Genomic DNA, 25,894 nt, shown 5'->3' with positions numbered 1-25,894 from the left:
AAGCACTAAAATATTTTATTTTGGTGTTTGGCTTGATAAAATTCCATTCGTCGCGTAATTTGGATCGTTTTTAGCGTCCGTCCGTGTTTCGTCGTAATTAGCCGAACAACGGGACCGTACGACCAAACGAACCGACATCCGGCATATTTTTGAGCATGTTTCATGTTGCCTATGCTTAGGCATCATTGTAGAGCCTTAAAATGGTTTAACGGGCCTTAAACGTGTCATAAATGACATTTGGAGATGCAGGGGCCAAAACTGTCAATATATGAAAGATGTGCAGATCAGACCTGGTCCTTACGGACCGTATACAGGACCCCATACAGTCTGTATACCTGTGCCAGTTCCAAAAATTTCAAAAACCAGCTTTGGTTTTGCTCTTTGTCTCACAAAATTGATTCTATGGACTGGTTTTAGTGCACCCCTAGTTTTCTAAAACATGGGGCATACTTGTAGGGCTGAGATCGAATCCCGTTTAACGAGGAACGATCCTAACGGCTCTAGAAAACCTATATATACCCCCTTTGATTTTGGGTTTCACTTGCACCATTCATTCTTTCTGATTTGCTCTGAATTCTTTGAGAGTCTTGAGCTTCTTGAGAACCTCTTTCAGTCCTTTGGACTCTTGTAAGTATTTCCTTCATGCTTAGTTTAATTATTTAGCGTTTTAAACCGAAAAGTCAAGCGTTATCGATAAACACTTTGACTTTTAAACGGTTGAGTCATGGTTCGCGACGAACATGGCTACGTGATCGTAATTAGGTAGGTATTAAACCCATGGTTGCAAAAATCGCGACTAGCCGGCGATTAATCGCCGACTAGTCGCTAGTCGCCCATCAACTGAGTAATTTTCAGCTAATCAGTAAAAAAATCGCTAGTTGGCCTAATCGGCCCTAATCGCGACTAGGCGGTCGGGAAAAATCGGAAAAAATCGGGAAAAAACAAAAAAAATCAGAAAAAATCGGAAAAATCAGAAAAAATCGGAAAAAACACATATTCTGGCCAAAACCTCCCAAATTCCGGTCAAAACTTGTCCACTTAAAAAAAATACGTATAAAAATATATGTATATATGTATAAAAACTTAAAATTATACATAAAAAGTCCGATCCGATTAATCCCGAGTAATCCCGAGTAGTCGCTAGTCCCTACCTCACCGACCTGCTAGCGACTAGCGAGTTCTCCAACCTTGATTAAACTCTTAAAGGGGCACCTCCTAATTACCACGTTTACTTAGTTTAATTGTCGGGTCAAATAAAAGTCAAACGGGTTAGTTTTAAATAAAATACATAATTATTAATATAAAAGTCATAAAATCAGTTTTCTCACTTTAATAACTTGGTAAATATTAGTTGAACATGCCTAAGCATGATTCAACTCGACAATTCTAAGTATAGGCTCGGTTCGGAACCGAAAGTCGCAAAAGTTGACTTTTGCTTTGACTTTCAGTTCTGACCCGATTTAGCTTAGTTTAGATATGCATTAGGATTCCATTAGGACCATATTATAGGTTAGTATAACCCTCCGAGGTTATACAACTTGGTTCCATAAAAATCCTAGTTCATGCATGTTTCTGTTAAATGCCTAAATGTTGACCGTTATGCCCTTGACCTTAAAACAATATTTTTAAAAATGTGAGAGGATAGAAACCTTCAATACTAAATTATAAACTTGTCCCTAAAATTTGACATCAGTTTGAGGTCTAGATTAGGAGTTATGCTCATTAGCGTAAATGAAAAGCTTTTTGTTAATTAAACGGCATAATTAGCGTATAGCCTATCTAAACCCAATTTTTTATACCAAACTTTATACCTACTGATATAAAATAATATTTTGGGATTTTAGAGATTTTTATTTATTTTTAGGCTGAGCATAACTTAGAGTTCTAAGCTTATTTCGGTTAATGCTGGTTTTGCCCTTTTGAGCTATAAAATAAGTTTTATAAATCCTTTTGACCTCAAACCTTTTTCTACTGATTCAATATGTTAAATAAATTATTTTGAGCCTTCTGGAATATTAAAACTATCAGCTTTCTATACAAAACCCGGAAATGGCTCCAAATCGCCTTTTTAAGCGTTTTTAACGCATAGTATGTATCAAAACTATTTTAAACATATAAGGGTTGATGCCTACTGATATATTAAGTAAATTTTTATATTTTAACAGTAAGAAAAAGTTTTAAACTCAGGTTTTCAGTTTTGAGCTTTTAAGCCTATGTGAAATTACCAAAATGCCCCATCGGTGCATACTTTGGTTATAAATGATAAAATTCACATATGTGTAATACCTTACTGTTATAACTTATTAAATTAAGTATTTTTACTGATTATATCAGACCTGAAACTCAGATTTATATTAATCCTCTTTTATAACCTTAAAATGACCGAAATACCCTTACGGGGCATAAATTGGTCTTAAACTCGTTTTGGGCATAATGGAAGGTATCCTACTGATATCACAACATATTTAAGGCATATTGACTTAGGAAACCTGTTCATGACTCTTTTGGTTACCCGTTACGCACTTTTTGCGTTCAGATCGGCTTATGTAACTAGTTTGCATAAATTAGCCGAAACGGGTCAAACCTTATCATTTTTATCTTAAAATCCAGAATGTGTTTAGTTTACCCTTATTACACAAGTATACAAGCTTGTCGGGTCTAAACCACATTCTTATCCGGTCTTCGCATAATCATGCGTATTGAACCGTATCCTCCCTTAAAAACTAACCGGTCTAAGCTTAGGCTTAATTAAAGACCCGTTAGGAATCTAATAGGTTATTAAAAACCTTCATTCCAGATTTAGGAGCCCAGTAAAAGCTATCTGTACTTGCTTGGTGGTATACGGCTAGGATAAATTGTATAAATTTGCTCAGGTAAATACTTTTAACTTATTTTCCCTATACGGGCTTGGGGTACGGTATATAAAATACCGCTTGGTCGGGCATTGAATCTTTAATCAAATGTAGGTTAAATCATTGAAATGACCCGTTAAAATTGTTTTGTTTGCTTAAAGCCTTTGAGGGGTTATTGACCATGTCCCGGATATCCTTGGCATCATTTTACGAAATGGCCACGACCTAAGCATGCGGGTGTAGGCGTACACCCGTTGTGCATAGATATTAAGGTATAACCGCCGGTTTTGGGTTAAACCGCTGCGGGATTATATCATGTGGTGTGTCTATTGATCTTTAACCCGGTGTAGACTTGGGCTACTGAACGCATAAGAAACATGTAAATCTTTTACGAGTTTATATTCAAATAATTATCCCAAGTTATAAAAATCTTTTGTGCCGTTTGCACTCAAATCAATTTTCTAAAACATTTTCAAAATGAGTCAATTAAATTGTATTTACCAGTGTAAACTGACGTATTTTCCAAAAAGGCTAAGTGCAGGTACTAATCGGAATAGGCTGGCTACTCCTAGCATCAATAAAGAGTCTCGCAAGCTTAAGATGCCTAAAGTCTGTTGAACAATGTTTTATTTTATCTTTGATCCGCCTGTGGATCCTTTACTTTCTGTTTGTAATACTTTGATATTACTTTATATCGGATTGTAATATATTTATCTTTTGCTTCCGCTGTGCATTTAAATTGTGTTGTTTGACTATGATGATATCAACTACGTCACGATACTCCCCATCGGGCCCACTGGTAATACGTGGAAATATCGGGGTGTGACACTGTGCCAGTGACTCTATGCCACTAAGTTCCAACAACTTGATCCGAGAATCTGAGTCTATGCCACTGAGTTCCGAGAACTGATATTCCACGTCTGCCACAAATCAAGATTTCGAGAACAAATATCAATCGAGAACTGAGCACTGAGGGTTTGTAAGTTTGTTAATTTGTTTGATGACTGAATAAACTGAATGGGGAAGAATATATAGACGTTAATACCTGTAACCAATCGACGATGCAGGCGACGTTTCAGGCGACGATTCAGGCGACGATTCATTATGTTCTTCTCTCTGTGCGACGAATTCGTGAATTATGTGGGAGACCGAGACAGCTGCGACTTTCAATGTTTCAGGCGACGATTCGTGAATTGTGTGCGACGATTTGGGCCTTTTATTTTCTTCTCACTAGACATGCAGGACTTTTCTTTGGGCTTCTTATTTATGTTCAGTTTAAAATAAAAAATGGGCCTAGTATATAAAGAACCATCAAAAAATTGGAGGCCTTTCATTTTGGGTGGCCCTAGGCCTGTGCCTATGGTGGGAAGCCCATTGGGCCGGCTCTGGATTTTTCTATTGTCCTTGATGCGGCTCCTTACACCGGCTCTGAGCGAGTCATTGTAGGCAATGGTATGGCTCTTACTATTTCTCACATTGGCACTGCCTTGCTTCATTTATCTGATCGTACTCTTACTCTTAGACATGTTCTTGTGGTTCCTGGCTTAGCCAAGAACCTTTTATCGATTACACAGTTAGTGATTGATCATCCTATAGCTGTTATTTTTTCACATCTAGGTCTGTCCATTCAGACTCTTGATGGACAGCTCCTCCATCACACACGTGGCAGTCCACATCAGCTATATTCACTTGTTGCTTTCACTTATGTTTCTCGTGAGACTTGGCATTCTCGATTGGGTCATCCGTCTAATGATGTTTTGTCTAGATGTTCGTTTTTACATCTGACAAACAAAACCCAACACACACATTGTACCGTTTGTAGTGTTTCAAAATCAACTAGATTGCCTTTTACATTAGTTGTATCTCATTCTACTTCACCTCTACAAATTATACATTGTGACATTTGGTGTGCCTCGCCTGTTATGTCTAGAGATGGATACAGATATTTCATTACTTTCATTGATGATTTCAGTCGATTTACATGGATGTATCCATTGACTTGTCATTCTCAAGCGATTGATTGCTTTCGGCATTTCAAACCGCTTGTTGAGAACCTTTTCTCCTGCACCATCAAGCATCTTCAGTGTCATGATGCTCCTGAGCTCATTCGTGGATCTATGGATCTCTTCGTCAGGTTGATGTCAACAATGCGTTCTTACATGGGGATCTTTCTGAGACTGTGTATATGGCCCAGCCCCCAGGCTTTGTTGACTCATCTAGACCACATTATGTTTGTCGCCTGCAGAAGGCTCTTTATGGCCTAAAGCAGGCTCCTAGAACTTGGTTTTTGTTAGTGCATACATCTGTCGACTTCGTCTTGTATTGAGTCTTGTACTAGATATGTTAGATTAGGGCACGTTGTACGAGAAAATAGGAGAATTAAGGTTAATTAGGTGTGATTTCGCTTGAGGAGATGATTTCGCTTGAAAGTGTCTTGTGACATTTCAAGCGAGATCAACATGGTCAATATTTCGCTTGAAGCCATTTCAAGAGAAATCAGATGCTTATAAATATTCTTGGAGCGAAATCATTTGTAACAGTTCTGAAAAATCATACCGAGGTGCTGCCGGTTTGATTCTTGCATGTAATCAGTGTTATATCAATCAGATAGAAGTTTAAAGTGAAGAACAAGCTGTTTCTAAGTCTGTTTCTTAGTTTCCGCCTCTGAAACAGATCAAAACTCCTCTGAACGACTCGTTCAGGTCACGCACACGATCCTACAACTGGTATCAGAGCTCAGGAGGAGGAGTTCTGCAGAATTCAGCTGGATTTCATTGTGTTTTCTGATCTCTACACCTTCTTTTATCATTTGAACAAGTTTTAACGGTCAAAATGGCCTGAGTTTTTCACATATTGTGCAAAAGTACATTTTAACAAAGCCTTGAAAGAATCAGAACAAAATTCGCAATAAAAATGACAAAAATGGACCTTAGACTTGATTCCGCTTGAACGAATCATTTGTGATCCAGCTCGAAATCGAGATTCCGCTTGGCTGTTACCGCTTGAACTTGTCTGGTTCCGCTTCATAGTAGATATTCCGCTTGAAAGTTTCAAGCGAAATCAGTAATTTCGCTCCAACTAGATTTCGCTTAAAAAGTTGAGTGTGATTCCGCTCCAAACTGCATATTTCGCTTGAAATTGTTGTGTGGTGATTTCGCTTCAAGTCATTATTTCGCTTGAACAAGGTTGGGTTTTGAAAGTTTGATTTCACTTGAGTGGATTTACTGTTGATTAGTTATTTCGCTTGAAAATTGTCTGATTTTGAAAAACGTGATACCGAATCATGAGTGAAGAATTCTACAACGCGTTTGCTACTCCGACTACTCCGGCATCCATTGCTCAGAACATGAACTTGGAAAACGAAACCGGAACTTTAAAAAACCCCCGAAGCTAATGAGCATAGAAGAGTATTACGGATGGAAAGATAGATTCGAAAACTGGGTTCAAGCTAACCATCTGAGATCATGGGAGTGTATTTTGAAGAAGTATGTTCTACAACGTACTGATCTGCAAGTTGAGAAAACAATTTCTGAATTCTCTAACACAGAACGTGATATGTACAAAGCTGAAAAAATGATGATTAGTCTACTTCAGCAAGCCATCAAAGAAGACATCTTTGTGTTGCTTCAACATGACAAGACCTCAAAATCAATTTGGGATGCACTCAGAATCAAATTTGAGGGTAGTGAAAATATGATTAAGAGTAAAAAGGCTCTGCTCAAGAAAGAATTTGATCTTTTCTCAAGTCTGCCCGGGGAAGATACAAAGAAGCTAATTGAACGATATTGCCACTTAGTACGATCCATGTCGATGTTGAGCATAACCAAAGATCGTGAAGAATGGGTCAACAAGTTAGCTGACGCTTTACCTCAGAAAGAGTGGGGTACTTACTTGATGATCCTAAAGAACACTGGAGTATACGATGGGTTAACAATTTCTCAGTTCATCGAGAAGATTGAGGGTCAGGATCTGGAACAGCAAAAGATTGTGAGGATGAACAATCCGAGTGGTCAACAAGACGTGAAAATGTATTACAAAGGCAGTGTTCCAGAAGTTGAAAGAAGCCCGAAAATTCAAACTGCATTTAGTGCTGGAAACTCATCTGAAAATGATGAACAAAGTCCTAACAGCAGCAGTGGATTCTCTTCATATCCGAGTGTCAATCCAAAAGATTCATCTTCAAGTTTTCATTCTTAAAGTACAAAAGGTGTTGGTTATGTGATACAATGCAACATTGCATTGAATCTTCCTGATGGTCAAAGGTTCTCTGAAGAAGTTGTGAAAGATCACATGGCATTACTTGGTTCCGTGCTACTATCCTATGAAGGTTTGGTTGCAGGGAGGATCGGAAATCCTATGCTAACGAAAGAGGATTGCGATCAAATAGATGCTGAAGAAATGGAGCTCATGGACATCAAATGGTGTCTAGCTAGTGTCCTTAGAAGAGCAGAAAAGTTCAAGCTGATTACTGGAAGAAATGACTTTCTTGATGCACATGTTTCAACTTTGGGTTTTGATAAATCTAAAGTTACTTGTTTTCGATGCAGAGAGAAAGACCATTTCAAGAGGGAATGCAAGAACAGAGAAGCAAGTGAAGCAAAGAATCCATTTGGAAAGGATGACTACTACCGGAAAGCCATATATCAACAAGTTGGTCAACAACAACAACAAGAACCACAAGTGGCTCATGGTAGAAAAGTGATAGAGGATTCGAAGAGAGCATGTTTGGTGAATCAAGAAAATTTCAACTGGGAAAAGTACATTTCATCCGACAGTAAAGCATGCTTGATCAATCAGGATGACGAAAGATTACCTGAAGGCTTTAGCTGGGATATGTTTGTGGACGAGAAAGGAGAGTTTAAAGTTTTCATTGCCAAGATAGTGAAAGAACCAGATATGTTTGCCACATGGATGAAATCTATTGGTGTTAGTGTGAAGAATGAAGAAGAAAAGTCTGTTTCATCAGAAGAAAGTTCATAGAGTTCAAATGAAAGTTCAGAAAGAGAAGCTGTTTTTGATCAAACACCATCTGATTCTAGTTTTTCGGATGATAATTCTGAAAAGTCAATTGAGTTCGATCAGTCACCAACTGATGACAGTAGTGATGATGAAGAAGAAAAACATATTAATGTTGCAAATTTTCATCTCTCTCCTGAAATTTTTCATTTTTATTTTGCAGATCGCTTGGAGAAGCTGAAGGAAAGACGAGCAGCAAAAGAACAAAATCAAATGAAGTCTGACAGTGTTGTTCAAATTGAAGAAGTTAAAATTGTTGCTGAGGAGTTTGATGAAGCAGAAAAGGTGACTGAAGTTGAAAAAATTGTTGAATCTGAAAAGATTATTGAAGTAGAAAAGATTGTGGAAGTCATCAAGCCTTGCTCAAAGTGTTTAGAACCATGCAAGGAATGTGCAGCAAAAGACGAGAAGTTGGCTGAATTTGAGAAGATGAAAGAGCAATTACTGTTCAATCTCAACTATGTGAAAGAATCTTATGATGTTTTGAACAGAACAGTAACTGGGCTTCAAAAAACAAATTCTGAAAGAGAACAAGCATTAACCATGATGAATGCTGTGATAATGACAAAACAAAAAGCTATAAACTTTTACATCGAAGAAAGTGCAAAGTGGAAGCAAGAGTTGGAAACCGAGAAGATTGAGAATGAGAGAATCAGATGATTATTACAAAGTTATTCCAGTTCTGATTATCTTATTGATCGAATTTATCCAACTGTTGCAGGTTTTGAAGGCTTTCAGGATGACAAGCCTAAGAAGAAAGATACTGGTAAGAAACCGACTGTTAGCTATAACAAGTGTCTGCCTCCAATCTGGGAAGGATATTCTCCCAGAAAACCAAATGAGGAGCAAGTTGAAAAGGCAGTCAATATAAAGTTAAAAACCGATACAACTGATGAATTACCAGAAAACATTGACGTCATTTTCACATCGTCTGACACTGATCATGAGTCTGAGTTAATTAAAAAGGTGGTCGATCAGGTGTTGGATACTGATGAAGAATCTGAGTCAAAGTCTGAGTCTGGAGATTCAAGTTCGTCAGTCGACAGTTCAAAACCGATGGTTAAACGGGTTTACAGTAAAGAATTTTTATTATCAAAACATTTGAAGTAGCATATACTTTAAATAATTCTGACAAATTATATTCCGATAAAGAGTTTCCAATAAGAAGTGTAAAATTTGAAATGATCAAAAAGTTTTTCAAAATGACAGAAATTAATATTTTTGAAATAAAAGATTTAAATCTTACTGGAAAACCTAAAAAATACACTTCAAGAGTTCAACAACGATTAAACAAGAAAAAAAGGTTACAATTCTGGTTCTGGTTTTCAAAAGAAACCAAACCATAATGGTAATTTCAAAAAGAAAGGACTTGGTTTTATTCCATCAGAAAATGATAAAAATGAGAAAATTTCTAAAACAAAAACAAAATTTGTTTCAGGAGGAAGTGCTGAGGAAGAACAGAGGAAACCTTTCCGGAAACAATCAAATTAGGAGTTTCTTGCTGAGAAGAAAAGAAAAGGAACTGGAGTTTTTCATCCAAAAGAGACTCGAACCTGTTTTAAATGCAATGAAGCTGGTCACATTGCATGGAATTGTCCTACAAATACTAAGACAAAACAGGGAGTTTCTGAAAAACTTAAAGAAAAAGTTGTTGATGTTGAACCACCAACTGAAAAATTCAAAATTTTTAAAAATTCAACTTATGAAGATGGTGAGTGTTCAAAGAAAAATTTTTACAAAAAGAAAGCCAAAGATAACCAAATGTGGGTTGTTAAGAAGTTTTATAAGAAAGTCGGCGATGATTCTGGTTCCACAAAGCCAGAAGAGCCACAGGTTGAGGTGAAAGAAATACCTTCAATGGATGATGTTAGTTTTCCATCATTGAAGAAAGTCGGTAAGGTTGAGATCTCGGATCAATTTTATTCCGAGAAGAAAGAATTTGATGTCGAGAAAACATTTAAAGGGAATGTTAAGAAAATTTTTGGGAAAATGGTCGAGGGAAAGGCCAAAGGGGTTAAAGAGTTTTATGCAACAAAGAAGGCAACATATAACCCAACTGAACAAGAGTTAAAAACACCCAAGGTTGGTCAGACTTGGGTGGAAATTCTTTTCCCTTGAAAAATCTGACTTTGCCGAAGATCCCAATTTTGTAATCATGGATTAGGAATCGACATCATTCTTAAAAATTGTTTTTGCAAATGAGTTTTAATGTTGATAGATTTTTACAGGTTGTGACTATGCCGGAACTCCCAGGTTGGTAAACGAGGAGTAGGTATCGGCATTTTTCTTGAGAAATTCATGAAAAGTGATTTCATCTTACAAGTGGTACAGAGGTTTGATTGTGTAGATGTTTTATTCCTACATATGGTACAGGTGATTTGTTTTTAAATGATTCGTCAAGGTCATTTAGTTGAACTTGATGTAATCTTCTTACAAGTGGTTGAATGAACAAGATGATGAATCCGTCCCTACAAGTGGTAAAAACAAACTTATTTTTTGAAAAAATCATTTTGATTAAAACAAACTTAAGTGTTTTGAAATCAAATTGAGAAAATAGTTTGCTGAAAGGGGGAGTTCTGATTGTTTATGCCTAGTAGATGGCGATTTGAAACAATTCGATATCAGTTGTCATCTTTCTGTATAGTTTGTTTTCAAATTTCTTTAAATGTGTTTGCATTTTAGGGGGAGTAGAAATTTCAAAAAATCCAAAAACATTAGAAATTTTGAAAAAGCCAAAAACATGATAAAAACAAAAATGAGTTTTGTTGTATAAAAGAGGAAATGATAGTACATCAGTGGACTGTCACAACATGCTAAAGAAATGGAAAGTTAAAAATGTGATAAACAATCTCACTGCGGATATGCCAGTAGGTTTTTACACATTTAGTAGATTGTGACGAGATATAAACCTAAATTTCAAACTTGCTTATCTCGTGGGGAACAACTTCTTGGATATATGGGTAACCCCCGAAATCTTGTTTGAAAGGTCCCTCTTTCTGAGATACTAGGTCTTTATGCTCAGTGATATCTGGGGTATTATCTCGGGACTTCTGCTGAATGGAAATTCTGACCTAGTCCCTGTATAATACTTTCTGCAAAAGCTTGAAATATAGCGCCACCCTCAGCATAAAAAATGATGAAACATTGAAAAATGCTAATCATGTGCTGTTGAAGAAAAGATCCTCTAAAGGGGACACACCAAAAGTCGAACCGTCATCTCTCTGCTGAACGGAAGTTCTGACCTGAGCTCTCACGGTTTCGCAACTAACCCTTTACAGATATCATCTGTGGTATACTCACCTGTAAGACTGAATATTGGGATCTGAATACGGGAGTATATTCAAGTAGTGGGACACACGAAGAAGTTTTAAGTTCTTAAGACATTAAGTGAATTGTTTAGAACTTAAAATGAAATGAAGCTTAACGGTGTTGGTGATTTGTCTCATAAACTGATATGATCCTCTTACACAAACTCACAAAAATATTGTCTGTAAATATTTCTTTACTGCATTTCTTTAAACTCAAAAATCCAAAAAGATTTTCAGTGTGTTTTAGCATAAATTTTTGAAAAATTCAAAAAAGATTTTTGACAACTGATGTTGGAAAGCTGATTTTCAAAATTCCAAGTGCTAAACATGATGACTTTTTGTGAGGAGGAGTCTGTGTTTGGAAACGAATGTGTTTTGATCAAATCTACAAAGTGGTTCATCAAGATTATAGTTAAATTTGAGGGGGAGTCTGAATTCCTAAATTTGAAATGTTTATATGTGTGAAATTTATTTTGAGGTAGAGATTGCACAGGTTTGAGCAAGAGCTGGATTAATTGATTCTAAGAAGACTGAGTTGGATGAGAGCCAAATCACGATTTTGGAATGGATTTTGAAGAGCCAGGTTAATCGATCCTGAGAAGCTTGTATTTAAAGAGCCAGGTTCCGATACCTGAGGACTCTGTGGATAAAGTTTGAGCCAGGCAACGATCTTGAACCTGTGAAAGCCAGATTACGATCCTGAAGCAGATGATGCTGATGAACTTAAGGAATGCCAGCACATCGAAAGGGGGAGTCTGAAGACATTCGAGAGAAGATTAGAAAGAGTAAAGCCCAGAGACTGATAAAGACTGAAGATGAGAAGACTCGACACTTAAGACTCGTCAACATCTGAGGGGGAGTCTGTTAGTGCATACATCTGCCGACTTCGTCTTTATCGAGTCTTGTACTAGATATGTTAGATTAGGGCACGTTGTACGAGAAAATAGGAGAATTAAGGTTAATTAGGTGTGATTTCGCTTGAGGAGATGATTCCGCTTGAAAGTGTCTTGTGACATTTCAAGCGAAATCAACATGGTCCTTATTTCGCTTGAAGCCATTTCAAGCGAAATCAGATGCTTATAAATACTCTTGGAGCGAAATCATTTGTAACAGTTCTGAAAAATCATACCGAGGTGCTGCCGGTTTGATTCTTGCATGTAATCAGTGTTATATCAATCAAATAGAAGTTTAAAGTGAAGAACAAGCTGTTTCTAAGTCTGTTTCTTAGTTTCCGCCTCTGAAACAGATCAAAACTCCTCTGAACGACTCGTTCGGGTCACGCACACGATCCTACAGTTTTCCAAGCTATTCACCGCTCTGCTTGCTGATGGTTTTACCCAGTGTCTTTCAGATGTATCTCTCTTTGTTTACAGTCGAGATTCGATACTCTGTTATGTCTTGATCTATGTTGATGACATCATTATTACTGGGAGCTCATCTGATTTTGTTACTGGTTTGATTGGGCTTGCACTCTCAGTTTGCACTCAAGGATTTGGGACAGTTATCATATTTTCTGGGTATTCAGGCTACATTTTCTGAGGATGTCTTACATTTATCACAGCAGCGCTACTTACTTGATTTGTTACAGCGCACGGGTCTTGCCGATTGTCGTCCATTATCTACACCTGTCTCTTCTGGTAGACAGCTTTCTCGGCACACTGGTGATCCTTTGTCTGATCCTACTATGTATCGCAGCACTGTCAGTGCATTATAGTATCTTGTGTTGACACGACCAGAGATTGCTTATGCGGTCAGTAAGGTGTCACAGTTCCTTCAGACACCTACTGATCGACATTGGGTCGCTGTCAAGCGGATTTTGCGGTACCTTAAGGGTACCATTTCTCATAGATTGTGTATACGCCGGTCTACTTGTGTTGATTTACATGCTTATAGTGATGCTGACTGGGCTGGACGTCCCGATGATCGGCGTTCTACCACGGGTTATTGTGTCTTTCTTGGGCCCAACCTTATCAGTTGGAGTTCCAAGAAATAGCATACGGTTGCTAGGTCGAGTACAGAGGCTGAGTATCGAGCGCTTGCTCATATAGCTACTGAGTTACGGTGGATTACATCTATATTACATGAATTACATATCACGATGACTTGTCCACCATCTCTTTGGTGTGACAATATTGGAGCTATATATCTTGCAGTCAACCCGGTATTTCATCAGCGCACCAAACACTTGGAGATTGACTTGCATTTTATTCGTGACATGGTTTTGGCTGGTATTTTACATGTTCGGTATGTTTCCACCGCATTTCAGATTGCAGATCTTTTGACCAAAGGATTATCTGGTGTTCATTTTGACAATCTGAGGTCCAAGCTTCACGTGGATGCTCCCCGTTTAGCTTGAGGGGGCATATTAGAGTATACTGGTAGAGTTGTATGTATAGTGTTAGTTAGTTTGTTGAGGATTGTTTGTTAGTTGGTTATTCCTCATTTTTATCACTATGAACTGTACAACTTACTTGATGAGATGAGATTATGAGTTGAGCTTGATACTGTTCTTTAGTTAGCATCCTTCTGTTTTTTCAATTAGGAGGTAACCAAGAAATATCCCATCTATCATTAGTGTGCTTCCACCTGCTGATTTATATGAAAATTAAATTAATAGGGCCGATTCCAATACCATATGCCATCAGGAACTTGTCAATGTCTATTACACTTGATTTATTATCACCTTTTGATTGATTAAACCTTAAAATATCTAAGTTGTTCCAAGATATATAATTTAGTTTACTCGTATATATTTTAAATAGGTGATCTATATAGTATGATTAAATATCATTTTCTGTTATTGTTCCTAAGAAATTTAATATAATATAATATAATGCCTCCATCACATCACCAACCCCACCTGTTATCTATTATTTAATGTTTTCGCATCAAGCTTTCAAATATATGGGAAAATCATTGAAAGGAAACACTATTTCAACCAATATATCTTTATAATTACTATTGCATCAAGCTCGTGTTTAATGAGTTCAAACTAGCACAGCAATTTAAGATATTTTATACAGTTTATTTGTTCACTATGATATTTAGACCATCTCTATCTAGTCTTCAAAGCAAAACAACCAACATTTTGAAATTAGTATGCTGGTAGGTGTATCTTTAAAGCCATTTATTGTTATATAAGACTTGGCATACGTCTGTCCTCAATCAACTTGTGGATGGTATTTATATTGGTATCATCATGTCACTAGTTTTTAAATAACTGTCCTTTTAGTCTAAAGTAGAGTAGTTCAGAAAAATGAAATCAAGCCAGCCAAATTGCTATCCATCTTCCTCAATGCGTCTCGCTATTCACCTTTTAAGTCTTGTTACATGTCTTATTACCCCTTCTGCTTCGTATGGAGGAAACGAGACTGATCATCTGGCGTTGTTGTCGTTTAAGTCGATGATCACTCATGATCCCTACGGAGCTCTAACGTCATGGAACACTTCCCTTCATTTCTGTGATTGGAACGGTGTTTTATGTGGGAAGAAGCACAAAAGAGTGATTCGTTTACGACTGTATTCCCAAGGTCTAGCTGGCTATTTGTCTCCTCATGTAGGGAATCTCAGTTTCCTTCGTTACCTTGTAATCGACAACAACACCTTTCAAGGAACCATCCCTCCTGAACTCGGTCGTTTATCAAGGCTAAGTTTACTCAACCTTGATCGTAACAGATTTGAGGGAGTTATTCCAACTAACTTGTCCGGTTGTTATAACCTTGATACGCTTGTGATTTCTGACAACAGGTTAGTTGGAAGCATACCCATGGAGATCGGTTTCCTCTCAAAACTTGCTTTTATTGTTGTTCATGGAAATAACTTAACTGGCGGAATCCCACCTTTCTTGGGTAATCTTACATTAATTGAATCATTCTCAGCCACAAGAAATCCTTTTGGTGGGAACATTCCAGACACCTTAGGCAATTGGAAAAGGTTAAAAGAACTTTACTTAGGTGTAACCAACTTAAACGGAACCATCCCTGATTCCATTTATAACCTCTCGCTTTTAACCGATCTCTCATTGCCTGACAATCAACTTACTGGTAGTCTTCCCTCAACCATGGGTACAACGCTCCCTAATCTTGTCCGCCTTCAGTTAAGCAATAACCAACTCACCGGACTTCTTCCACTCTCGCTATCTAATTGTTCAAAACTAGGATATATTGAAATGAGTGAAAATAAGTTTAATGGGAAGCTAGCAATTGACTTTGCTAAACTTAAAGATATGTACCAAATAACCTTAGTGGGAAACCTTTTCGGAAGCGGCGAAGCTGATGAAATGAAGTTTATTGATTCTTTGAAAAACTGTAGCATGTTACAGATACTGGATCTTGGTTACTGCCAATTTCGAGGAGTGCTCCCAAGTTCAATCGGTAATCTTTCTGACCAACTCTATTATCTATCTTTTGGCGAAAATCAGCTATATGGAAACCTTCCCTCAAGTATAGGTAATCTAGTTGGCCTAACCAACTTATATTTAGGTGTTAACCGATTCGTAGGAAAAATTCCCTTTACAATTGGTAATCTTAAAAATCTAGGAGTTGCTAGTTTATCAAGGAACCAATTTGTAGGTTTGATTCCGGATTCCATCGGAAATTTATCGTCGTTGCTTGAACTTTCTTTAAACTCTAACGAATTGGAAGGGCGTATTCCGTCAAGCCTAGGAAATTGTCGCAAACTATTAAAGGTATTCCTTGGTGACAATAAACTGAGTGACACAATACCTAAAGAGCTTCTTCAACTTTCATCTCTATCCATAATATTAAACCTTTCTCACAACAACCTGTTTGGGTCACTTCCGACTGAGGTTGGAGATCTTAAGATGCTAACTTATCTCGATTTATCTCATAATAATTTATCAGGGAACATTCCTAGTAGCCTCGGTAGTTGCACTAGCCTTTTGTTCTTATCACTCAAAGGAAACTTATTTCAAGGCATGATACCACCATCGTTAAGTTCCGTGAGAGGAGTGGCTAGACTTGATCTTTCTTATAATAATTTATCCGGCCAAATTCCTCGATTCTTGGAACGTTTTTCGTTAGAATATTTGGATTTATCCTTTAACGATTTTGAGGGTGAAGTACCGATTGCAGGAGTGTTTGCCAAAGCAAATGCCTTCTCGATTTTGGGGAATAGTAGGCTTTGTGGTGGCGTAGTTGAACTCGGGTTACCCAAATGCAAGGAGATGAAGAAACCTAAGAAAAAGCTTCCTTTGGTAATCGTATTAGTTTTTTCGATTGGATTACTTTGTATTGTACTATGGTTTGCGTACGCTTGGTCTAAGAAGAAAACCAAGGGCCAACAGCCTCAATCATCAACAAACGAACCGTTCTCGAACATAACGTATAGTCAGCTTCTCAAGGCTACAGATGGATTCTCCGAATCCAATTTGCTTGGCACGGGGGGTTTCAGCTCTGTTTATAAAGGAATCCTTGATGATTATGGTGGAATGGTTGCGGTCAAAGTTGTACATCTACAAATTCAAGGAGCTGAGAGAAGCTTTATTGCAGAGTGCGAAGTATGGCGGAGTATTCGACACCGGAATCTTTTGAAGATAATAACTTTATGTTCAAGTGTTGACTTTCAAGGCAATGATTTCAAAGCTTTGGTTTACGAGTTCATGCCTAATGGGAGTTTACATGACTGGTTGCATTCAAGTGCAAGAAAGTCTAGACTCGACATTCTTACAAGAATACGTATTCTCATTGATGTCGCGTGTGCACTTGATTATCTTCATAATCACTGCCAGCCAACCATTGTTCACGGTGACTTGAAGCCTAGTAACATTTTACTTGATGATGATATGGTGGCCCATGTTGGAGACTTTGGTTTAGCTCGATTTCTTGGAACAGATTCAAATAAAAACAACTCTTTAGCTATTAAAGGAACCATCGGGTATGCAGCTCCAGGTAAAGTTTATGCATTCGCAAATGCCAATATTATTTACTTGCACGATAACCTTTTTTCTAATGTAAATTATTACACGTTGTAGAGTATGGTCTCGGGAGTGAGATGACAACTAGTGGGGATGTCTATAGTTTTGGAATATTATTATTGGAGGTGATGACAAGGAAAAGGCCAACAGACGACATCTTTAACGATGGCCTTAACCTTCATCATTTTGTGTACATGGCCTTGCAAGAAGACCATGCAACTGATGTTATTGATGGTGACCTTCTAAATTATCATCTAGATGTTGAAATTGATAGTGACCTAAATTATGATGAAGACGATGAAATTGCCAAGAAAGGTAAGACAACAAACACAAAGATGATAGAGGAATGCATGACTCCAATTTTGAAGATTGGAGTATTATGCTCACTAGATTCCCCACCACAACGGATGCATATCAAAAATGTTGTCCACGAGTTGCAGCGTACTATGGATACACTTCGAAACGCTTGAGGTGCCTTTGTTCTTGATCTCCTGCTTTTTCTTTGAGTATTAATGGAAATAGACAAGTCTTTTTATTGTGGTTACTTCATGTTGTAGTCATGGCAAGAGACTCAAATTAAATAGTTAAAATCATTCCATGTTCATGAGTACTAAGCATTGTGTTCTTACTTTAGATAGCATGATTGTCAATATCAGTGGCGGAACTAGACCTTCAACTCAGGGGTATCCCAAAATTTTTTAGGGGTGTCCTCGTACTTGTTCAGGGGTGTCCTGTGTATAAAAATCGGAAAATTTTTTTTTTTTTTACACTACTCGTAAAAATTTGAGCCGTAGCCCGGGCTACGCCCGTTTACACTACAGGTCCGCCCCTGGTCAATATCCTATATCATTCCTCAAGATAATCTGATACAGACAATGTCAAAGATAAAGATAAAGATAAAGAGCGAGATGATCTAACATCAACTTCGAATTGACTAGTTAGAAAAATACGGCAATTGTATTAAAGAAGGTTAGGTGACCATCTAACTCACCTATTAATGCAATTCAATAATTCATATGAAAGCGTAAAGAAATCCAACTCCTCCATTATTGTATTTTACTAAAATGCTAAAATAAATTGCTAGATTTCATACTTGTAAATCTCCATGCTACCTGAGTTAAGGGTGTGAACGAGCCGGGCCCGAGCTAGTAATTGACCAGGGCCATCTATGTAACCCATCATCGTCATTACGTGGTCGCTAATAAATATTCAGAAAACTAAGATTCATATTTCACTCTCGTATCTAATCCCGTGATCGTTTCTCAAGTCAAACTATTTAGGTTGGTAAAATTTACAGATTTACTAATTATATCATCTGCAACAAGGGTTTGCAAAAACTGGTCCAAAACAAATGATTCGGAGAGAGGTGTTCACTGTCAACGAGCTGTTAAACTCAGTTTTCAAACGATGAACCAAACCGTAAAAATGTCAAACCTGCAGATACTAAGAACTGAAAGCATCTGTTGATGGTAATCCAAGAACTCTAATGTGTTAGTCAAAATTATATCCGGTTTCTGTCTTGTTTCTGTGGCCAATCGATTATCGGTTGGAACCACAACATTAAATTACTGCAGTGTTTGGGTTAAAACGCTGCCCTGTCTGCATTAGAATTGACATTACAAACACAAACACACCCCTCAATACTTAAGTTCCTACTTTTTTGGATGACTCCCTAGTTCATCTCTACAATATGCAAATTGACATTTCCGTTCGGCCGAGTTTACTTTGTAGCAATTCGGGTTTGCGGTAAACATGTCTTAAAAAAGGGTTCGGTAGCCACTGAATCATATAGAGATCACTGAATCATGTGAAAACCATACTTGGACAAATAAAACATCAGGGGCCATGATTTTTGGGGGCCCAAATTTATGTAACAGTATTCATATTATAGAAGAATATATATACCATATATGGTTAGACAGACTCTATTAAAAAATATAATCAAAGTGCATAGAACCTTCTAAACATTATTAAAAAAGTTAAGACTACTATTATGATAATATAATTTTTGTAATTACGGTTAAAACTTTAATTAGTAATAAGATTAACAGAAACACACTAGAACCCAAACTGGTTCGACTCTTTTGTATTAAATGAAAACTGATTACAAGAGTTAGGGGAATTAATAAACTAAGCTACTGTTGCCCTATCTTTCTATACTAAACAAAAATCATTTTTGGACACGTGTCATTATCTGGTAATTTCTCACCCTTATTTTTTTATTTATCTCTTTTCTTAAAAATAATAATAATAATAATAATAATAATAATAATAATAATATTAAACATCAGTTTAACTAAATCTATTTGTCTCTTTTGTTTTCATAATCTGAAATTGAAATTGATTTCTTTTTTAACTCTAAAGTTTCAATCTTTGGCAATTTAAGTCTAAAGTTTCAATCTTTGGTATTTTAACCCTTTAATTTATTTGATTTTTCACTTCTAATTCGAAAGTTTTCATCTTTTGCAATTTAATCCCTTTAGTTTTTTTTTTTTACTTTCAACCCAAAGCTTTTCATCTTTTACAATTTAATCTCAACATTTTTTTACTTTCAATTTTAGTCATACTTTTCATCTTTCATAAGTTCTCCGTTTAATGTGTCGTTTTAAATTTCTGTGTTAACACGCCGCAACGTGCGTGTGGGTTTCAACGTTTTTTCATCTATTTTTTTCCTGTTTAACATGTCCGTTGCATCTATTTTTCCCCGTTTGATAGGTCTGTCGCAACATGCGAGTCAGAGATCGACTTAGTTATTTTTTTTTCGGTTTTACACACAAGTTCGTGGTCATGTAAGAAACATTTTCCTTTCATCTAACATGATATATAACTAATGAATCCCCCGCCGCATTGCGGCGGGTGGTAATTCTAGTTTATAATAAACAAAAAACAAAACACAGCCACATGCAGGTCCACGTTCACCGACTCTCAAGCTAACAAACTTCCAACGTTTACCTCCAAGAAACTCGTTCAACCATAGACCAAGTCGATATTCCACAATAACATGTTTGCTGACCCGTTTTTCTACTGACCCACGACCCGTGCCCCATGAATGAACCTGATATATCCAACATGCCCCTCGGTACAACACTCCAACCCAACCCAACCGACCCGTTTCAACCCTACTAAAAAGTTATCCATTTTTTTCTAAGCCAGACTTGTTTTTACTCGTTAGTCGTTACCCAACCCACTCATATATTTTCTGGGAAAAAGTCTACTTAATGTTCCTTGTTATGTCATCATAGCTTTTGAGAGAAATACATTTGCATCATCAAAAACATTACTTAATCTAAGACCTTCTTCACTTGATCCACACATCCTGTCAAGATCAATTCCAATAGCAACTTTGAAATCTGAATCCAACGTGCTTTGATGCTTTCATGAATAAATCCTCTGTTATATATCATGAATACCAAAAGTCAAAACCAGGTTGTTATATCATAGGGTGGTCAAATGTTGTTGACTGGATGGAACTTACACTTTGATTGTTATTTGCTGACTCAGTCATTATATGCGCGAGTTTTACTGCACTTTATCTGAATATAACACAGCGAAAATCTCTCAATAGTTTTGTTGAAAGTACATAGCTTAAGACCGTTCTCTGTTCTCGCATTTGACCTGGTCAACTATTAATGTTTTATCACCCTGAAGATCCTTTAGGATGTCATGGCTATAAGAACCTGCAATATAATATATAAGATATTCGATCGTCCCACTAAATTGAAACTTGTGATCTAACACAATGAGGAAAATGCTTGATTAATGTGTTTTACAAAATTATTGTGTAAAAAACAAGTACCTTAGTATACTATATATGAGAGATGAGGGGCTAGTAGTCGGAGCCTCTTCCATTACGCCTTTTCTTTAAAATCAGGCAATCATGTATACTCAAACGCAATAGGGAAGGTAACAACGTTTCTGGTAAATCGTTCACCTTTGGACAACTACTGATGTATAAAATTTGAAGGGATGTGAGGTGTCGGAGTCCCATTGAAAGTGATTCCAGTTTATCAAATTCTCCTATGTATAGAGATGTAACATAAGAAGGGAAAAGGTGGGATAACTGACTAAAACTGCTCACATGGGAATCACACATTAACCTTAAGTTAACAAGAGAAGTTGGAAAATTTTGACCCCCCACTCCGATATGGGCTTCTTCAACCCCGCTAGTTCAAGAGAATACAATTTGGGAGGCCAAAGCCCAATAGGAAAGGAAGAATCGATACTTGGACAATTCGTGATTTCCAGTTCTTTTAACAAGGTGAGATTCGATAGCTCAGGTAATGACACCAAACTTTTACAACCATGAATTGACAAAACGGTGAGGTTTGATAGCCGAAGGTCAGAAAGTGACACAATATGTGTACAAGCTATTAGATACAGGGTGGTGAGGTGAGTGAAGTTACTCAACTGACTTATTGATCTTAGATTTTTCCAATGACAAATATATAGGATTTCAAGCATTGGCATGCTTGCGTTGTTGATCTTTCCCTCAAGTTTATCACGTCCGGTTAAACTAAGTGATTTGAGCTTCTGCCCTCCTCCTGGGAAGGAGACATCTGTAACTGAAAAGAGATATCACCAACCCAATCTGGAAACTCCTTAAGTGAAGGTAGCAACCCAAATGAGGGTAGAGATGTGCATTTTCTACAACCACGTATCGACACATTAACCAACTTATGAAAAGAGATATCACCAACCCAATCTGGAAACTTTGTTCCCGCGTATGACACGACTGAAAGCTCTTTCAACGTATCATTGTTAGGCTTCAGTTCATTGAGAACCTCCTTTCAAGTGTACCCATTCGAGAACCATCAAACACATCAACCCATTGTAGCTCTAAACCAGTAATCTTTTATAGAGATAAGTTTGCCTCTCATGCTCTAAACCGGTTAACAATCAACAAGTGAAATGGGATCTGAAGAGAGAGTGTAGATAAGATATGAGTCAATGCACAGAATAAAGTCATGACGCTTTTTTAACATCTTATGAATTAAAATGCCAAGTTGCCGACACTCATATTACCATGAAGAAAGTCATCATGATCAAACTTGAAGTCAGTGGAAATACCAGTAAGAAGGAACAATTGAAGTGGACAGGGATTATGGACAATGCCTTCATTCAAGCAATAATAACGCAACAAGATAAAGGTAATAGGATCAATGGGACATTTACTACACAGGCATACGCTAATATGATTGAAGAGCTGACTACAAAACTTCCAAGAGAGATTATTAAAATGGAGATTACTAAAAACCATTTGAGGAATCGTTTAAAAACACTAAAATTACGTTTTTCTCAATGGTACGATATGTTTCGAGGAACTTCATTGAGTGGGTTCTCATGGAATCCTGATACTCAACTAATTGAAGCAGAGGATGAAGTATGGAATAAGTTGATAGAGGTAAGTGTTTTTAGTTTTAAAATTCCTTAAAATATTTATGTTATCATTTATAATACTAATTATCTTTTTTTTGCTTAACAGTCAAAACCCGAGGCTGCATCATTGAAGACAAAAAAAGTGTCAAACTACAACGAACTATTAGCGCTATTTGCAAGGGATAGGGCGTCGGGTATACATGCTGAAACTGCTAAGGAAATGAATGCTCGATTGAACAATAATGACACCATTAATATAGAAACGATTATAGATGTGGATGACTTACTAGCGACCAATGAAATAACTTTGGAGAACGAGTACAATATTGAAGATGATATTCAAGTGTTAGGTACTACGCCTCCTCCCCATGAACAATCTTCTAATGCAAAAAAGTATAAAACTAAAAAAAGAAAACTTGAGCATGAAGATGAAACATTTAACTCAAAGCTTATAAATTGCTTTGAGAATGTTGCTAATGCTATTGTAGATGGCAATAAAATATTAGATAGAGTTCATCATCGTGAGTATACAGGTGAGGAAATTTATAAGGAATTGACGCCGATGGGTTTGGAGTCCCATGAAATACCGAAGGCTTTAAATTATTTAGCGACCAATCAGGCAAAAGCAAGGACATTATTTAGTTGTCCTCCTGAAATACGAATGGATGTACTTAAAGATATGATGGGTGCGGATAAATAAACGAGTCCAAAAGATGATTAAAGGATTACTCGATTTTTTTGTTTAGTGATTTCGGACAATTAAGACATTTTAATTTCTTTTATTGGGTACTTTATTTTTTGGTTATGTATGTCGAAGACAATTTCTAGTTGAAGGATTCATGTTATTCATTGGTTGAATAGGTTTATGTGTATGTATATGTTTTAAATTACATCTTTCATCCTACCATGCCGTTGAGGACAACAGCAGGTATCTACATCAGATTTAAATTACTTTCCATGTTGTTTAGAGAAAAAGAGTAAGCTAGGACCTACATATAGGAGATCTGCCACTTTCAAAGCACTAAGATCATGTGTAGTGGTAACAACTTATAATGCCCCCACTATGGGGCATTATCCAACACGTGTCATACCAGTCAGCATGGGGCATTATAGCAAAAAGTGGTGTAGTGGGGCATTATTCCAATAACGCCCATATTATTTTTAATCCAAAAAAAAAAGAATCAAATGGATGTGAGGTTGAAAGGCATGTGATATCTCAAAAAGTTGTCAGACACACACACACTTTTCGTCCCTATATATTCAAAAGTCAAAGTTGTCAGTCCAAGCTTAAAGGTGATTGGCTGGTCAAGTGTATGCCAAGCGTTTTAAATAAAGCGCCAAACGTATTTTTTTTCCAAAAAAAACCGCCCTATAACGCCGGGCGTAGTGGGAGGGGGGGCGTTTTCGGGCGTTTTTTTTTAATTTTTTTTTAAAAAAAACGCCCCACTAGGGACAGTCTAAGCTGAACCAATATTTTTATAATGTTCACTAGAGCACACTCACATAAAGAATAATACATTATATACATAAATAATGATTTGTTTTAATATTTGATGTGTTTTCTTTACATTTGAATGATCAAATTTTTAATTTTTTATTAAGTTTTACCTTTTGATTAACTGAAATAATGTTATGGCTGGTACTTATAATTCAAAGTGTGTTTACATGAGATTAAGATGTTTTATGTTAAAAGGGTATAATAGTAAAATTGTAACTTTCTTTTCTTTTCCTCCCAACTCGGGAACACATAAAATGTTTAATTTCCTTTCATTTCCTTTTCATTTCATTAAACTCGGGAACACGAATATAATCACATCTTTTCCTTTCCGTTCCCTTAAAATTCCCCTTCCTTTCTCTTCTATCGTTAAATGAAACTCGGGAACACAACGTTAGCAACAGTAGCTAAAGGGCATTTTATAATGTCATATTTTTGTAAAAGGTGTATTAAAGTGCCAAGTTGCCGACACTCAACCCTTACACTGTGTTCTCAAGTCTTATTTAACAGGGGAGGGGGAGAAAATGAATTAAGAGATAAAAGAAAGGAAAAGATGTGACTTTTTTCGTGTTCCCAAGTTTAATGAAAAGTAAAGGAAAAGAGAAGAAATCAAGCATTTTATATGTTCCCAGGTTAGGAGAAAAAAAGGAACAATTTTACCATTATACCCTTTAAACATAAAATATTTTAATTAGATATGAAGGCAATTTAGTAATTAGTAAGATTTTCTCTCCTAATCTCTCCGATTTGGGAGGATAAATATATTAACAAATTTTCTTCTCTTTTCCCACCTTTCCCCTCTCCTTCTATCCATAAAAAATCTCGGGAACATGGTTTTTTTCATATTTTCATCTCTTTTCTTTCTCATCTCCCTGTTAAGTGAGACTCGGGGACAGAGTGTTAGCTACAATAGCTAAAGGGTATTTTAGGTACATCCTCTTAAAAGCCCTTTTATATATAAAAATAATAATAAAAAAATTACAAACAAAATGAATCTGATTGGTTAAATAAATGTGGGTCCACGTCACCATCCCTTTAGCGCTCGCCAAGGAGTTAACGAAATTGCCCATAACGCTCCAGCGTCGTCCATGAAATGGGGGAGAGGCGCCATGGGATACCAAAGATGACAGGGGGCACCGAACCACATCGCCTATCGCCTGGTCTATGAAAACATGAATTGTTACATGTAACTTGAAGATAACTAGTATTAAGCCCCCTGCGTTGCGGTGGGGGCGTAAAATCATGACAAATAGCACCAAGGCCACAACTGTAACGCCCGACTCTTTTGTACTTTCCATTTATAGAAAGCTTTGTTCGTATTTCTATTTTTGGAAACTTTGTATTCTTGTAATCGTTCCTTTCTTTGTAATCATTATCAAATCGAGACTTGGATCATTAATGAAGCTTGTATTTTGTTACGTTTATGTTATACGCATTCTATGTATGCTCGTATGTTCGATTTGGTGAATCAATCGATGTTTATTCGTTATTCTTGGAAATTATGTGCGAAACTTGTAATTAATCTAAACTTATGCATTGAACGTGTTTTGAACGAGAACGATACTTGGTTATGACATTTATACGCTTAAACATACTTTGGTTATGATCATCATGCTTAACTACACCTTGTACTATGCTTTTATATCAAAACAAGTCCCTAAACTATCAAAAATGCACCTAAAAGAATCAAACATAAACTTCAGGGGCCAAAATGCAACAAAACCAAACTTGTTGGAACTAGGGCGCCGCGTGACGCCTAGCCCCCCTCGCGTCACGCTACGCCCCTGTTTCGGCAGAATGTGTGTTTCTTGAGCTGGTTGCACGAAATCCAATTCTCCAAACTCACCCAATCACCTTTAATCCACCTCTAATCACCTCCAATCACCTTCTAACTCTTCCATTTCCACCTTCT

The 25,894-nt window shown here is 36.9% G+C and overlaps 2 protein-coding genes across 3 annotated transcripts; both read left to right on the top strand.

The window, feature by feature from the left end:
• The first annotated feature begins 14,365 nt into the window (after window positions 1-14,365).
• Window positions 14,366-17,863, top strand: LOC110868927 (receptor kinase-like protein Xa21). 2 transcript variants are annotated; one of them, XM_022118209.2, is made up of 3 exons: window positions 14,367-15,549; window positions 16,270-17,085; window positions 17,169-17,863. In XM_022118209.2, the coding sequence occupies exons 1-3, from the start codon at window positions 14,433-14,435 to the stop codon at window positions 17,579-17,581; spliced, it is 2,346 nt and encodes a 781-aa protein (XP_021973901.1). In that variant the 5' UTR covers window positions 14,367-14,432; the 3' UTR covers window positions 17,582-17,863. The 2 variants fall into 2 exon arrangements, with proteins under 2 accessions (XP_021973900.1, XP_021973901.1); XM_022118208.2 differs by having other exon boundaries at window positions 14,366-17,085.
• A 4,271-nt stretch (window positions 17,864-22,134) lies between these two features.
• LOC118480296 (uncharacterized protein At2g29880-like) lies at window positions 22,135-23,187 on the top strand. The gene is made up of 2 exons (XM_035975070.1): window positions 22,135-22,512; window positions 22,594-23,187. The coding sequence occupies exons 1-2, from the start codon at window positions 22,135-22,137 to the stop codon at window positions 23,185-23,187; spliced, it is 972 nt and encodes a 323-aa protein (XP_035830963.1).
• Window positions 23,188-25,894: the final 2,707 nt, after the last annotated feature.

Source organism: Helianthus annuus, chromosome 7 (assembly GCF_002127325.2).
Source record: "Helianthus annuus cultivar XRQ/B chromosome 7, HanXRQr2.0-SUNRISE, whole genome shotgun sequence".
Lineage (NCBI taxonomy): Eukaryota > Viridiplantae > Streptophyta > Magnoliopsida > Asterales > Asteraceae > Helianthus > Helianthus annuus.
The sequence above is the reverse complement of the archived record's forward strand: the minus strand, read 5'-3'. Positions and strand labels throughout refer to the sequence as shown.

What these genes read in the sequence shown, in the direction of transcription:
- LOC110868927 (XM_022118208.2), top strand. Translation starts at nt 14,433, where the DNA reads ATGAAATCAAGCCAGCCAAATTGCTATCCATCTTCCTCAATGCGTCTC. An exon ending in CATCGGGTATGCAGCTCCAG is followed by an intron (nt 17,086 to 17,168) that starts GTAAAGTTTATG and finishes TACACGTTGTAG; the next exon opens with AGTATGGTCTCGGGAGTGAG.
- LOC118480296 (XM_035975070.1), top strand. Translation starts at nt 22,135, where the DNA reads ATGAAGAAAGTCATCATGATCAAACTTGAAGTCAGTGGAAATACCAGT. An exon ending in TATGGAATAAGTTGATAGAG is followed by an intron (nt 22,513 to 22,593) that starts GTAAGTGTTTTT and finishes TTTGCTTAACAG; the next exon opens with TCAAAACCCGAGGCTGCATC.